General features: G+C 39.4%; 1 protein-coding gene across 1 annotated transcript in view; it reads right to left on the minus strand.

Moving 5' to 3' along the window:
* LOC145438136 (uncharacterized) overlaps positions 1–5,704 on the minus strand; it is a 146,095-nt gene extending 140,391 nt beyond the window's left edge. The window contains exons 1-5 of the mRNA XM_080315509.1: positions 5,393–5,704; positions 4,417–4,482; positions 3,873–4,013; positions 912–965; positions 117–149 (exon numbers count right to left, since the gene is read on the minus strand). Coding sequence (XP_080171635.1) covers positions 117–149; positions 912–965; positions 3,873–4,013; positions 4,417–4,482; positions 5,393–5,438 — 340 coding nt within the window. The 5' untranslated portion in view covers positions 5,439–5,704. The remainder of the gene's footprint in view (positions 1–116; positions 150–911; positions 966–3,872; positions 4,014–4,416; positions 4,483–5,392) is intronic.
* Between the last annotated feature and the right edge of the window lie 8,025 nt (positions 5,705–13,729).

A 13,729-nucleotide genomic window follows, 5' to 3' on the forward strand; every position in this document is an offset into this window, starting at 1 on the left:
TTATAGACTATGTTGCGTGATTTTAGGAAATCGCGTTGCGGGTTACTTGAAAAAAACAGGCGGTGACTTGACCCGCCAGGTCGACGGCTGTGGAACTATTCCTAATATCGTCTTACCAGCAGTTGTTGTCTTGTTGATCATCTGTAGATCTGGATAATGGTCGAAAAGATGCGGGTTACCATTCGATTGCTCAGGTGCGCGGAATAAAGATTGCGATCAGTGTCATAAAACTTTGACAACAACCAGCGAAGCAGACATAAGACAAACCGCAGAAACATTCAGTAGTGTTTTTGTAGTTGGAATTATTGATTGGTTTTGAATGACAGGGATTACACTTGTTGTCAGTTTAAAAATATCACAAAATGAAAACATGTCGTGTGAAGTTCACTAAGCTGTTTCTTTGGAATTGAAGAAAATAACATTTTATTCGAATGAATATGTATCAGAAAATTACTATTTATAGACTCATTATGCATAACGAATAAAGTCAATTCTATTTTCACTTTGAAAGAGATTCACCAAACCGACTGTATCAGGCAACCCAGGTTGTTTTGTTGTTGTTGTGTTGAAATTCATGGTGTTTCGACTGCAATGGTCATTTTACACCAGGCTGACAGCCTGTATTTTCGTATCTTGATTCCCTATTTTAGCGACGTGGAGCATGGCCCACTTCTAGGATCTCGTAAGACGGAGGAGCCTAGATAAGCCTCCAATACTTGGGTAGGCTGGAGCCGACCTCAATCGGACTCGAACTCGCAACCCACTGGTGTTGCAACTGTGGAGCTTAGCCCACTATCTCGCTATCTCGCTTCAAGGCAGTACATGCGTAACGCACTGGTTCAAGTACATTTTCAAACGTCGGTACGAATTAGGAGCTATTTGTTGCGAACAAAATACAAAATATTACGTACCATTCGATGTGATCCCTTTGAAGTCGCTCAAGTCTTTCCTGAGACTGTCAATCTCTGAATATGATTTTGGCAGTGTTACGCATTTCATAGAATACATTTTGTATCGGGGTTATCGAGATCAATGGTGCCTCTGGATGTGATACTATACATGCGATCATGTGTCACTGCAGAGCTCCAAATTTAGGAACTTGTTGATGAAACCATGTAGTAATTCAGTGTTGTGCTATCTGCGATATTGCATATTTAGGCAGTTATACTCCAAATTGAGGAATCCGTATGACTCAAATTACGCCATCGCCACTCTACCTCGGGTTCGACGGAATGCGTAGAAAATAATTCAGAAATCCGGGATCCAGAAATCTGTATTGTTTAATACAGTGGGCATTTGCTATCATTTGCTATATGAATGAATAGATTAGTCTGGAGCTCACCAGAAATGGACATGGACAGTTTAAAATGGGTATTTGACGTCCAGTTTTTTCATACGAACTAGGTCCTGTAATGCGGCCGTGAATAGCAAAAAGGTTGGCCACCCCTGCTCTATAGGCTAGGTAGTAATATCCTCAAACTCAAACATAACAATTCTACTTTCGTTTTATTTAGGATTACCATATTTTGGAAATCTGAAATAAGGGCACTTTTTCAAAATTTTCCGACATGCAAAACCGGAGGAAAATCCAGAAAAAAATTGTTATTATCACTGTTGTCTAAAAAAATGTCAACTTTCCGGCCCAACTCCCGAACTACCCGCTGGAGAGTTACGTCGGTGCTGATTTACTGTATGTAAGTCTATTTGGCCACATATTTAACCAAATTTCTCAAAAAATAGGACATTTGGTCGTCCTCCGAGGACATTTTCAGAAAAGTCAAAAAACAAATCCTCTTAAAAGAGGACTTATGGTAACCCTGGTTTTACTTCGCAAGCAATTAAAATATCCTGTTTTGGAGTGCCTAAACTATAGCAAGTTTACTATACACTCGACAGTGCCTTGTGGCTTTAATAATATTATGTATAAATATAGTTTTAGCGGCGGTTTCTCATCAAAGGCTTTTCACACCAGGGAAATTGACATGTTATGACCCATATGATTAAAGAAATTTTCGGCTCATGTGGTTTTGGAGCATGCGGATTTGTAGGCGAGTCTACTAGCAAAGTCGCATGGAGTGTTGCAATTTTAGAATACATTTTCATACAATGTTCCAAGGATTGTTACTTCCATCAATATTATTCTTCGTCAGATTTCTGTAACGCCTAAATTTCTTGGCAATAAATGATTACACTGTGTAACACGATGTTTGTTCTCAAGTGCTAATTGATATTTCCTGATCACTCTCCCCTAAAAACTTCCAAAAATCAATATAGTTCATTCCCAAAATTCATTTTGTGGTTAGCAGAGTAATTATTGTAATTTTTAGTATGCGCAATATTGTGCATGGTTATACTGATTAACCCCATAGGAAATGGATATTTACCTTTGATCGCTGTAAGTCCATTTTTAATCGCTTGGTATCAACTAAGATGTTATATTCTATAAATGTACTTACTAAATATTTTGACGCGTTAAAATCGATTGTTTTTTTCGCAAAGCAAATCACAGCCAACTTTTGACTATTTTAAGGTCTGGCATAGGGTTAATTCTGAGTTTGCATATTAATAGGCAACAAATTAGAATTTTGTTATTAAAAACAAATCACAAAGCACAGGCATTTGGTACATAGAGATTTGCACATAAATGTCTTAACTCCATCCGAATCAATACCATCGTTAAATGTTCAATGCAAAACTAAATAAATATTTCAGGCTAAAACAGTTCGAGCATAAAATCATTAAAAATGGAATGTTATGCTGGATTTTCTTTTGTAATCTACGTCACTTTGCCGCGTTAAGGCCTATACATAATCTCTCATCATGCTTTCATTATATTGCCCTTGGTATCTCCTTTCAAAATATTTTATATCTTGGTGCAATCTCTCCCTTTGGTCTTCTGAATAAGCTCCCATATGATGTTTAAACACGTCCAAGTTAGAGTCAAGCATATGTAGTTTCATGGAAATTCTGCACCCCATGTTTCCATACGACTTTAACCAATTTTCAACGAGTTCGGCATAGGTATTTTCCTTGTTATTGCCCAAGAACCCATTCACCACATCTGCAAATCTATCCCAAGCCTTCTTTTCAACATCATTAGACATTTGGATAAAGTCATTGGACTTGAGAATCCTTTCAATTTGTTGGCCAATAAATACACCAGTTTTACTTTAGCTTCTGATAATTCAGGAAATAAGTTCTGGAGAAACTGGAAAACGTCATCAACCTTTACCCAATGCTTTCACAAATTGCTTAATAAGGCCATGTTTTATGCGAATGGGAGGCATAAGCACTTTGTTTGGGTTAAACAACCGAGTTTGCTTTACGTTATTCCGTCCAACAACAAATTCGTTACGTTTTCGTCATATTTGCTTTTTGTAGTGTTCTGTGGTAGCCTGACTAGCCCAGAGGCAAAGGCTTCAAGGATACTTGGTGAACTCCCCCCCCCCCCCCTTGTATACCTATCAAAAACTTTTCCATTTTCTAGTCCACAATTACTTCCCAGTTTTATTTAAAAAATATTAAAAATTATCAATTGCAAATCATAAAATATCAATACCTCACAAATCAACCCTGCAAACAGGACTATCAATAAAATGGCAAATATTGCACTGTATAGTAACATTTAAAAGTGATTAACATCCATCTTGGATGCTCTTTAGCCATATTTTTGATTTCTTTTCTCAAAAATAGTGCGATTTTACAATTTCGTTTTTTAAACCACAAAAGCAAAGTTTATATGGAATAAAGTTGATTTTTGACACTTATTGGTCCTAAGCAATGGGGAAAAATTGATTAGCACCTGAGAACAAAAAAAAAAGTTTTTTTTTGTTACGTTGTATTATAGGCTGATTCGTACATTCTGCACTAACCTGATTGTAATTTCAGTTGTGATAAAACGCAAAGCACCAAAGTGCCAACTACGAGTAAGTACGAGCCAAAAATGAATAGTCCATGTTTCGATGGTGGGCGGTTGCGTCGAGGTTCTCGATTAATTCCCTCACGAGGCGATTCTGTGATTAAATCACAGTGACGTTTGTTAAGTTGTATATTAGCACAAGAAAATACATGCTTTTTGTTCAGTCAATGAGTGAATGGAGAGGTACATACAGGGGAAGTTGGCGTCATATGATTGTACTTAGACGTTACGTTATATCTCGAAGTTACATGATACCAAAAGCTTTGAAATAGAGCGATCTAGTTGTTGATACGAATTCCTGTTTGAACTCTCAGACTCTCTCTGAATTTGAATTGACTCGAAGTCGCGAGTCTTATTTCTCACAAATATGTTGCACGTCATTGTTGGTCGCGACTCGATTTGGTGAAAAGTGACTACTGCCAGAATTGGGATGAGTATTTGTGATCCAACCAAACAAATATAATTCGTGATGACAACGATATCGCATGACATCATACCTGTTTCCTCGGAAGATGAACACATATTCGCTGGGGGGATTTCTTGCATTTCACATCTCTCGCAAGCTGTTGTTCAGAATAAGAATTCTTAAAACATGGGTAGCGATCCAAACGTGGATCACGACGGGCATAAATTCGGGACATTTTCATCCGGCCTGTGACGAAATGTGTTGCAGAACAAATGCCAATTCAATACAGCAACAACCAGAGCTCACACTAACGATGTCCCAATTCATGATCCATGTTCCACTCTTGTATACACACAGTCGATTGGCAAAATTTGATGCTGTGACGTCATATTGTCAGACAATGTCTTCATATCTCATTTTAAAACCCGCTAGTAGGCACTAAAGAGTGTCCGGAATTTAAGCCGCAAAATATGTTAATCCTATCCCAGTATCGCTTAACGCTGTCAGATATCGGTATAATATTCTAGTGAAAGGATGTGCAACATGCGTGTACGGCCTAAAAGACACTTGTATTTCGAGGCCTACCCTCATATTAACCGGCACACATGAAGAGATGAAGTTTTGAAAAATATGTGGCTGGGCAAAGAATGGTGCAAAATATAGAGCCTCGGCCAGAACAGGACCGTCGCAGGTTGACCAAATCCTTCGATATTGATATCCCCGGTCGTCGAAATGGTCGGCACCGAATAATGCCGATTAGTCGCCAATTTGTAATCGCGCGAGTCATAAATGTTCCTTAAAACTGCATTGCGTACAACTGGTTGTCTTCGCATTTCCTATTATATGTATCACCGTAAAACGTAGAATAATGATATCATTATTACATTTTCGATGTGCGGGTCTTGGGTCGCGAGATGTCAGTAAAACTCAGATTTGAGTCGTGGTATATAAAAAGTTTATGAACCACTGGTATATACTGTCATGTTTAGGGACTTGGAAACTTTAACAAATTGAATTTCAAGGGTCGTGCAGTAAAATGGGAGCAATTTTCTTTCTGATCATCATACCTGGATCCTTGCTGGAAGAATTAGTAGTATTGTCGCGATCAGCCATATTGTCGCTTTCCGCGAGAGAAACAAGTCGTCTGCTATCAGTATAAACTATGAAAACGATAATAAAATATTACGCACACACTGACCAAAACTGTCAAGGTGTTTTAAAGCTGACACACAAAAGACAGATAATGATTCAGAATGCGAATAAAACCCTGTGTTTCGACGAGATATTTATTGTATATTATTTTACACGTTAGGAATCATCCTCTTCCTTCGAAGGAAAATGAAAGCTACGAATGAGAAATTGAATGAAGTGAGCGGAGAATAATTCTCAAAGCTTTGTCGCCAACTAAGTAACAAAAATGTCCATATTTTCATGACGTATCATCAGAATGATTGCTGAAACGCAGTTTGGGTAAACTATCGTCTTTGCAATCAATCTGGCTAGCAAAGTCCTATTTTCCAAGTAAGTTTCGATCACTATACACTGTACAGTGTATAGTATACACATATAACCTCTACCGCTACAAAAGATTGAGCATGACTATATCTGTCAACTCTCAAAATCTTATCCTAATTGATTGCGCATCCACAACGCGATGGTTGGAAGAAGATCGAATATAACAAATAACAAATAAATATATATGAAAACATGACAAACTTATTTCACCACCATCTGTAACTGTGGTATATGAGTTCAAACCACCTAAATGAACGGTTGAATACCCACGAATTTCGACCATATTTGCCAATTCGACGACAACCACATTATGCTCAATATGCAGTGGTCGCAGTGATAGCACTGGTACCACCACGATTCCGCACAGCAATGATAAAGTTGTCGATTTTTTTTATCGCGTGAAAGAGGTAAATGTGGCAATACATCAATCGAATTGCACTCTTCTCGCGCATACTACACACTGCAGCTGCTGGTATTCCCCATTCTCCGGTTTGTTCTTTAAGAATCTAATGCTTCCTGATTTCGCACAAAATTCACCGACCATTTTACGACAAGGGTTTTCCTTGCGAACTTGCGAACTAGTAGTCGGGCATGAATTGAAATTGAGGGGAAATTATACCTACCAAGTAGGCGATTGCTCTAAAGATAATATAGAAAAAATTTCCGGAAACTGACAGAAGATGTCGCTGATGACGCATGGCGTAAACAAATTCAATATCAATGCCATATTCAGCATACGATGCGTCTGTGCACCCAGCACGATTATATGAGTTCACACAAACGTCGCTCCAGCTCTTTGTAAATAACATCCAGTGCACAATCATGGTTCACTAGGAATAGCGCGTGTGGCATTACTGTTATCTTTATGTTACTCAAATTTTACCATGTTCCATAGGGTTGGCGATGTGTAGACTATTGTTCTGACCTAGAGATAGGCTTTATTAAACTTATTCTGCAACAGATGACAAATGAGATACACAGTATAGGAACAGTTCAAATATGATAACACAAGACCAACACCTAGAACAACTGACAACGGATTACCTACTCACAGCAGTAGGTAAAGAGAGTGAGCGTAATCAACGGGAATCGATCAACTAATGATGGAAAGTACAGATAAGGAATAGTAAAACTATTTTGCAGCTTATCCAGGAATAAATCGTGTCAATGCTGGTGGTGATCCTCCTTCACTATACCATTTCACTAGGGTTGAATTTAAAACAAACGATGTTTTAAAACACTTTGTTTAAAATATGTTTTAACCAGGGTTTTAAACAAAGGCCCTTTTAAAAAACAAAATTGTCTTTTTTAAGTTAAAATTATGCCATAATTGTGTAAATACTTTCCCAAAATCATGTTGTATGAGCCTATACGGATAATTACCAGCCGATATAGCGGTGGCATTTAGATATGGGATGGTTGGAACAATCAAAGTAGTCGGTTCAACCGCAATAGTACATATATTTCGTTAAAGGACGTATATTGACCTTAGATATTTTCAATTGTCAATGTCAATCCACTATGACGTCACAATTGTATAATGGTGACGTCATTTTTCAAACAAGGGCCTTGTTTTAAACATGTTGGTCTTAAATTGATTTTTGTTTTAAATGCAACCCCAATTTCACTCATACGATTGTACGTTTTGTTGTTGTAACGGTAATTCAATCCCTACATAGCATGCGTATACGACAGTGTCGTACCAGTCCAGTTGAAGACGCAAGGTTTACATGGAGATTGGAGATGTTAAAGTTACCGGATAGGTGCCGCTGTCTACGCATCGCTCCCGAGACAAAACATTTTACTCCACACCTCAAAATCATCTCCGCACACTCGTGAATATAAAATAGCTAATCGGTAACCCCAAATACCCCGGCACATACCCATCCCAACCATAATGCCACTTTAGCAATTCAGACAACAGACCCTATGCCGACATCCTGTATTCACCAATCACCCGTAAACTTCAGTCCTTTGACAACGATGTACTAAATTTTCGTATTTAATATCCCATTCACCAAAAATATTTTCATATAAAAAACTGGGTCAGACTATATTTTGCTGCGCCAACTCAACAAGAGGAGTACTGTGCTAAGATGAATTAAGCATTTGAGTATTGTCAAATCCAAAATCCAGATTCCAGAATATATTCCGTATCCGTGAAGCCCATAGTAAAAATATAGATCAGGTGTTGACAGATATTTATTAATTAGGAAGCTTAAGATGGATATGATTATGGAGCGATTTCGTGGAATAGATTTATACTATACGTATGGTGAATTAGAGATGGTGTAAACCTCTGAATGGTTCAGGACCGCGTGAACGCGAACCTTTATGAAAGGTTCTGTGTGAACGCGAACGTGAACCTCATGACTTCACGTGACATCATGATGCTAATTTCAACCCTACATTGCAATGAATAAAATATATTAATGTAAACGATACCTAGCGACGACTCGTGTCACATGATGCCACAATGCTGAAGAACACACTGACTTTTGAACGTCGCCAAATGTATCAACTGGAGCAATGAAATGGTATAGTAATCACATAAAATCAATATCTTCCGTCGCTTTGCCAACAATTTCGACGAGGACTTGCAAGGGAATACAAGCTTACGCCTTAACGGTCGAGGCCAGGGGTCGCCAACTCAAAACGGGTCGCGGGCCACTTTTCAAAATTCATAGAGGCCGCGGGCCGCATGAGCTCAGTATCGAGATAAAAACAGGCAACGTAGTTTAATAGACACGTTTTAATAATTCTAGTCAGTTCAATGCTATTCTCTCTAACATGGGCTACGGGCATAGTTACTACAAAAAAAAAAGTTTTATTGAAGAAATACAAATACAACAAAAAATATAATCGTCACTTTCATTCTATTTTGAGCCATGAGTTGCGCACGATACCTGACAACTCTCCTCAGCGACTAAAGCAGACGTGGCCAACATTTTTGCGATACTCGGCCGGTTAAGTTGTCTGTGGCCACATTCCAGTGCATAGTCGTGCCGAATACCCTAGTTAAACTGTCCATGTCCATTACCGGTGGACTACAGACTGATATATTTACTTGTATATCCGCTTACTGTGCGCATCAAAATCGTGAGTAGTCATGTTACGAACGACCACAGGAACAAGTATTCTAGTAGCGCGAAGCGCAAAAATATTTTCATATCGTTGAGTGAATCTCATCATTAATATTAGTGAAGTTTCACATATTATTATCAAATATTTATCCATTCTCGGTCCATTTGATCAAATTTGCCGGTAGAGTTGATGCAGGGGGTGCGTCTTCAAAAATTTAGGGAAGTTATATGCAACGTCTTTGGGTGGGCCAATTGTTATTAGTCCACTTCGTTGCATGCTGTTATATCTTGACATCCCATCAGGATTGTCGCTATAGTGGAAAGATATTGGATTCGCACGAACGTAGGCTTACACGAAACAAATTTCCTTCGTGATGAGGAGAACACGATTACAAATTTGTATTTCTTTATGGGGCGCATCATTTCATGTGTAGTTTGCATCTGTCCTGTGGCCCACAGGCTGTGGGGCTCAGATTACAAAAGACAATAGTATATTAAAATCGAAAATCAAACCACATTGAACCTCGCACAGCGCGAAGAAAATTTCAATAATAATTCAAACCTCTCATTAATTAGGGAGTCAATTCGTTAATTCAATTCGCATATTCACAGCCGCCAACACATCCTAATCGAAAGTATTATTTCGAGCAAACTTTTGTAACAAAGCAGTTAAAATTTCTGACATTGTCAAGGCGCATGATCGTTTAGTGTTTTTTTTATGCTGTCAGCGCCATGCATAGAGTGGCCCGCAGTTAAAATGCAATTAATGTCAACCAAAGATATTATAATGAAGTGAAAATTGTAATATATAAAAAGGTTCACAGTGTAGTTCAAGTTTCGTTTGTGAATGTGAACCTCTAAATATCCGAGGTTCACACACACAGAACGCGAACGTGAACCTCGCGTTCACACCATTCCTAGTAATCATTTCATTATGACTGAGATCCGCCATAGCGACAGATACCAGTGGCAAAACACCAGCTTCTCAGAGACACATATCGCGAATTTATGTAGTGATAATGATTACTTTCGATAACATTATTTACCTAATTGGTTATTATTATTATAAGTAAGGGTTTCAGAGGCAGTTATCACCTGTTAAGGTCTTGTGTGCCACGGACGCAAACAAGTTCAAGAAAATTCAAGAAGAGACTCTCAGCATGACAACGGCACTCAGATGTATCTACCACTTGATAGAACAAATTCAGCAACAGTGGGCGACAGGGCTGGGTTAGAAAAAACTTCAAACAGAGTAAAATGAAGATTGAGCCTAGTACACTCTTCGCGCAGAAATCTGCGATAAAATTGATATTCCGGACATACAATAACGAAATGGTACACCGTTTCGGGTACATCACAACGTTCGTAAAGGGGGGAGGGAACACAACCGATTTTGAACAGATGACTTCAGCTTGCAGTGTCCAGTGCGAAGCAGGAACATGATGGCGTCGAAAAGACGATTGGAGAGCATCGGCGCGGACGCGAGGATTGATTCTCGGAGTTGGCGGTAGTGCGACCCAGTGTCCGAAGAATGGTATTAGTCTTGCCAGAGGTCACGACACAGTGATCTGATTGCGGCCGTGGCTTCTGGTAGTAACACTGTCGCTGCATCGGTTGGAGAAGGGCATAACGATGCCGTCCTAGCTAGTTCATCGGCTCGGCTTTTTCCAGGGATCCCACTGTGTCCGGGGATCCAAGCCAGAGTTACATGGAAGCACTGATTTGTGACCTGAAGTAAGGATTCGAAAATATTTAGTAAAATAGCGTTGGTACTGCACGGTAGCTGTGTTCGCGATACAGTTGAAATGGATTTGAGAGCACCGAGACAATCTGACAGAATGATATACCAGGAGTACGATGAGCCATGTTCTGTAATCCACTTCAAGGCATGAAGATTGGCGCTCAATTCGGCGGAATAAGTGGAATATGCATTCGGTAACGCTTTGGATAATTGAACGGAGTGGGCGGGAATAAACAGGCCGTAGCCAACACCGTTCCCAGTCTTGGACCCCTCAATGTACATCGTTAGGAAACCTGCGTATTTTTCAAAAATGAAATCTAGGCTATTAGATAAGATAACTGATGGGGGCATGGTGCACTTCGATATAGTCTCGCAAAGTTCGAGATCGACGTTTGGACACGGCTCGGTCCACGGACCTGGAAAAATGGTTGGCTTGGTCTGCAGTTTCAATTTTCGCAGTGAAGGTATCTGTAATGTACTAAATTAAGACTTTATTCATGCGAACAGGACAGAAGGTCCTGACGTGCAGGGCAACAGAAAACGAATGACTATCGTTGTTTACTCGACGCAGTACAACACAATTCAGTAATTGTAATCAAGTAATAATAATGTCCAATCACGATACACATCAGTTACTGTGTGATTACATTAAATGTTCGAAAGTTGGGGTTTGTTAGATGATCAATCTCGTGCCAAGTTCCTTCTATGAGCTGTAATTGGTCAAAGTGCGAATTACTAACGAAATCACAGATATGAGAGCGAAAGACTGTGATTCAGGGGTGGGCAAACTTTTGAGCTTGCGGGCCGCATTCAACATCTGACTCCATTTGCAGGCCGCACTATATAAAATTGGGATTATAAACCAAAACACAATATCGGAATTTCATTATATAGTGAGGACATGGAGATAATATATATGCCTATTTAAAACGAGCCAGACATTGCTGTGATGATATGGTACACGCGTCAGAAACTGTGGCGAGATTTCATAGACTGGTCGACCTCCATAACCAATTTGTGAAAACTATAGAGATGAACGTCGGACTGTCGGTTGTCCCGATTTTTAGAACAGGATTGAAATTTATTTCTGTGAGCAGCGCTCTGTTCATAGATTACTAATTCCACTTTTAAATATAAATACCCTAATTTTACTCATATAGAGAACGAATCTACCTAAGACACGCACGAATCGTTTTTATAAGCACATCACTGAAATAATTAAAATTGGAGTGGCCAATCTGAAATCATACTCGTGATCCGAATTATGTCGTTTAGGATATCTGTGATGTTTAGCAATTGAAACCTTTCAAACTGCGTGGGCCTTGAGATCGGGATGTCGGGCCAGAAAGTAAAATATTTAAAAAAAGTAATATAGGAAGTATTTACCTCAGAACAGTGGTTCTCAAAATTTTTAAGACACGCCCCGCTTCCTTATGAGGGTGAAAGATTTCGCACCCCCTTATCGTCATATCACAAAACGCAACCAGGATGCTAGCAAACCTATCTGATAGTTTGTTGGCATGGAAGGTTACGAGTGTGGAGTGTGGATGAGAGATTTTTATATATGAAATTCGGACTAAATACAGAGCAATAGTTATGGATTGGATGTAAATCGCCCGAAGCGCGAAAACATTTTTAGTTGAGCTCAGCTTCTCGCCCCCCTTCAGATGCTTTCACAACCCCAAGGGGGCACGTCCCCAATTCGAGAGCCACGGCCTTAGAATTATCTTGGTGGCATATACTAAGAAAAAGTTTATTCAAGTCCCTGCAATAATTCGATTTTTAGAACGCATTTTATCAATATTTTTAAGAAGTGTCTTAGACTCTCGAGGGCCGCGCAGAACGGTGTTGCGGGCCGCATGCGGCCCGCGGGCCGTAGTTTGCCCACCCCTGCTCTAATTTCAAACTGTTGGAAGCTAAGGGGACAGCGGATTTTTACCAGTCTGGTTGCGGGATGGACTAATCGCACTGTGACTCGACGAATTCCGACTAACTGGTTCGCTGGCCTACTGAAAGTGTTATAGCATCGCACTGAAATGTAAAATGTCTTCCGAGGACGCTTTTTATGGTCTGCTGTTGTAACTTTTGTGACTTCTAAAAAGTGTCCACTTTTTCGGATCTCAAAATATGGTAACCCTACTACCGTTCTACAAAATATGCATTGCATCAATCAGCTGTTGGCTGACGCCTTAGGAATTCATTTTTCGGTCTAGCCTAGCCAGTCATTTTAGACGTAAGCTTATCTTTCCTTGCAGTCACCCATCGATATCTTCGTCAAAGCGACAGAAGATACTGATTGTACAGAATTATCATAGCATTTCATCGTTGCAGTTGATACATTTGGTGACGCTTAAAAAGTAAACATGTAGTTCAAAATTTGGCATAATGTGGCTTGAGTTGTCGCTAGGTCTCGTATACATTAAAAGGTGACTTTACCGAAATGCAGGGTCGGAATTAGCAATACGTAGTCACATGACGTCATAAGTTCTTGTTCACGTGTCTGTGTGAACCCGAACGTAAAAAGTAAAATAAGAGGACTTTCCTTGATGTATTGAACTACTTGGGTTCCCATACATTTGACCTCCTATTTCACGAAATCCTCCTTGTTAGCAATCCGCTTCCTGTATAGCTTTTAACAGTCTGGAGATTGCAACAAAAACTGCGGATTTCGCCGGCAGCGACGGCAAGTATGACAAAAAACAGACGTTAGAGTGCGTCTACCGAGAATCGATTTTGAAAAATAACCGTTTTCTATTTATTTATTTAATTTAAGCCAACAAAAGATATATCGCAACAAACAATACGAATAAAAATTTTCAGATTTTACTTTACCCTGTCCGATTTCATCAGTTTTTCGATTTGGTAAAAGTTTCCTCTTTCCGGTTCAAAATATGGTAACTCCGTTGAACGGGCACGGTGCACCACATCGTAATACTGTAGCACGGTAATTTCCGTCTATCCTCTACTTATCTGTCACCAGCACCAACACAAACGTTTGCGAGACTCCACGCGGAATAATTCAAAAATATGATTTTCATTGAAAGTTCATGTACCATTTCCTGTTG

The sequence above is a fragment of the Botryllus schlosseri genome, chromosome 4, assembly GCF_051294905.1.
Source record: "Botryllus schlosseri isolate E-star chromosome 4, Bs_hap1, whole genome shotgun sequence".
NCBI lineage: Eukaryota > Metazoa > Chordata > Ascidiacea > Stolidobranchia > Styelidae > Botryllus > Botryllus schlosseri.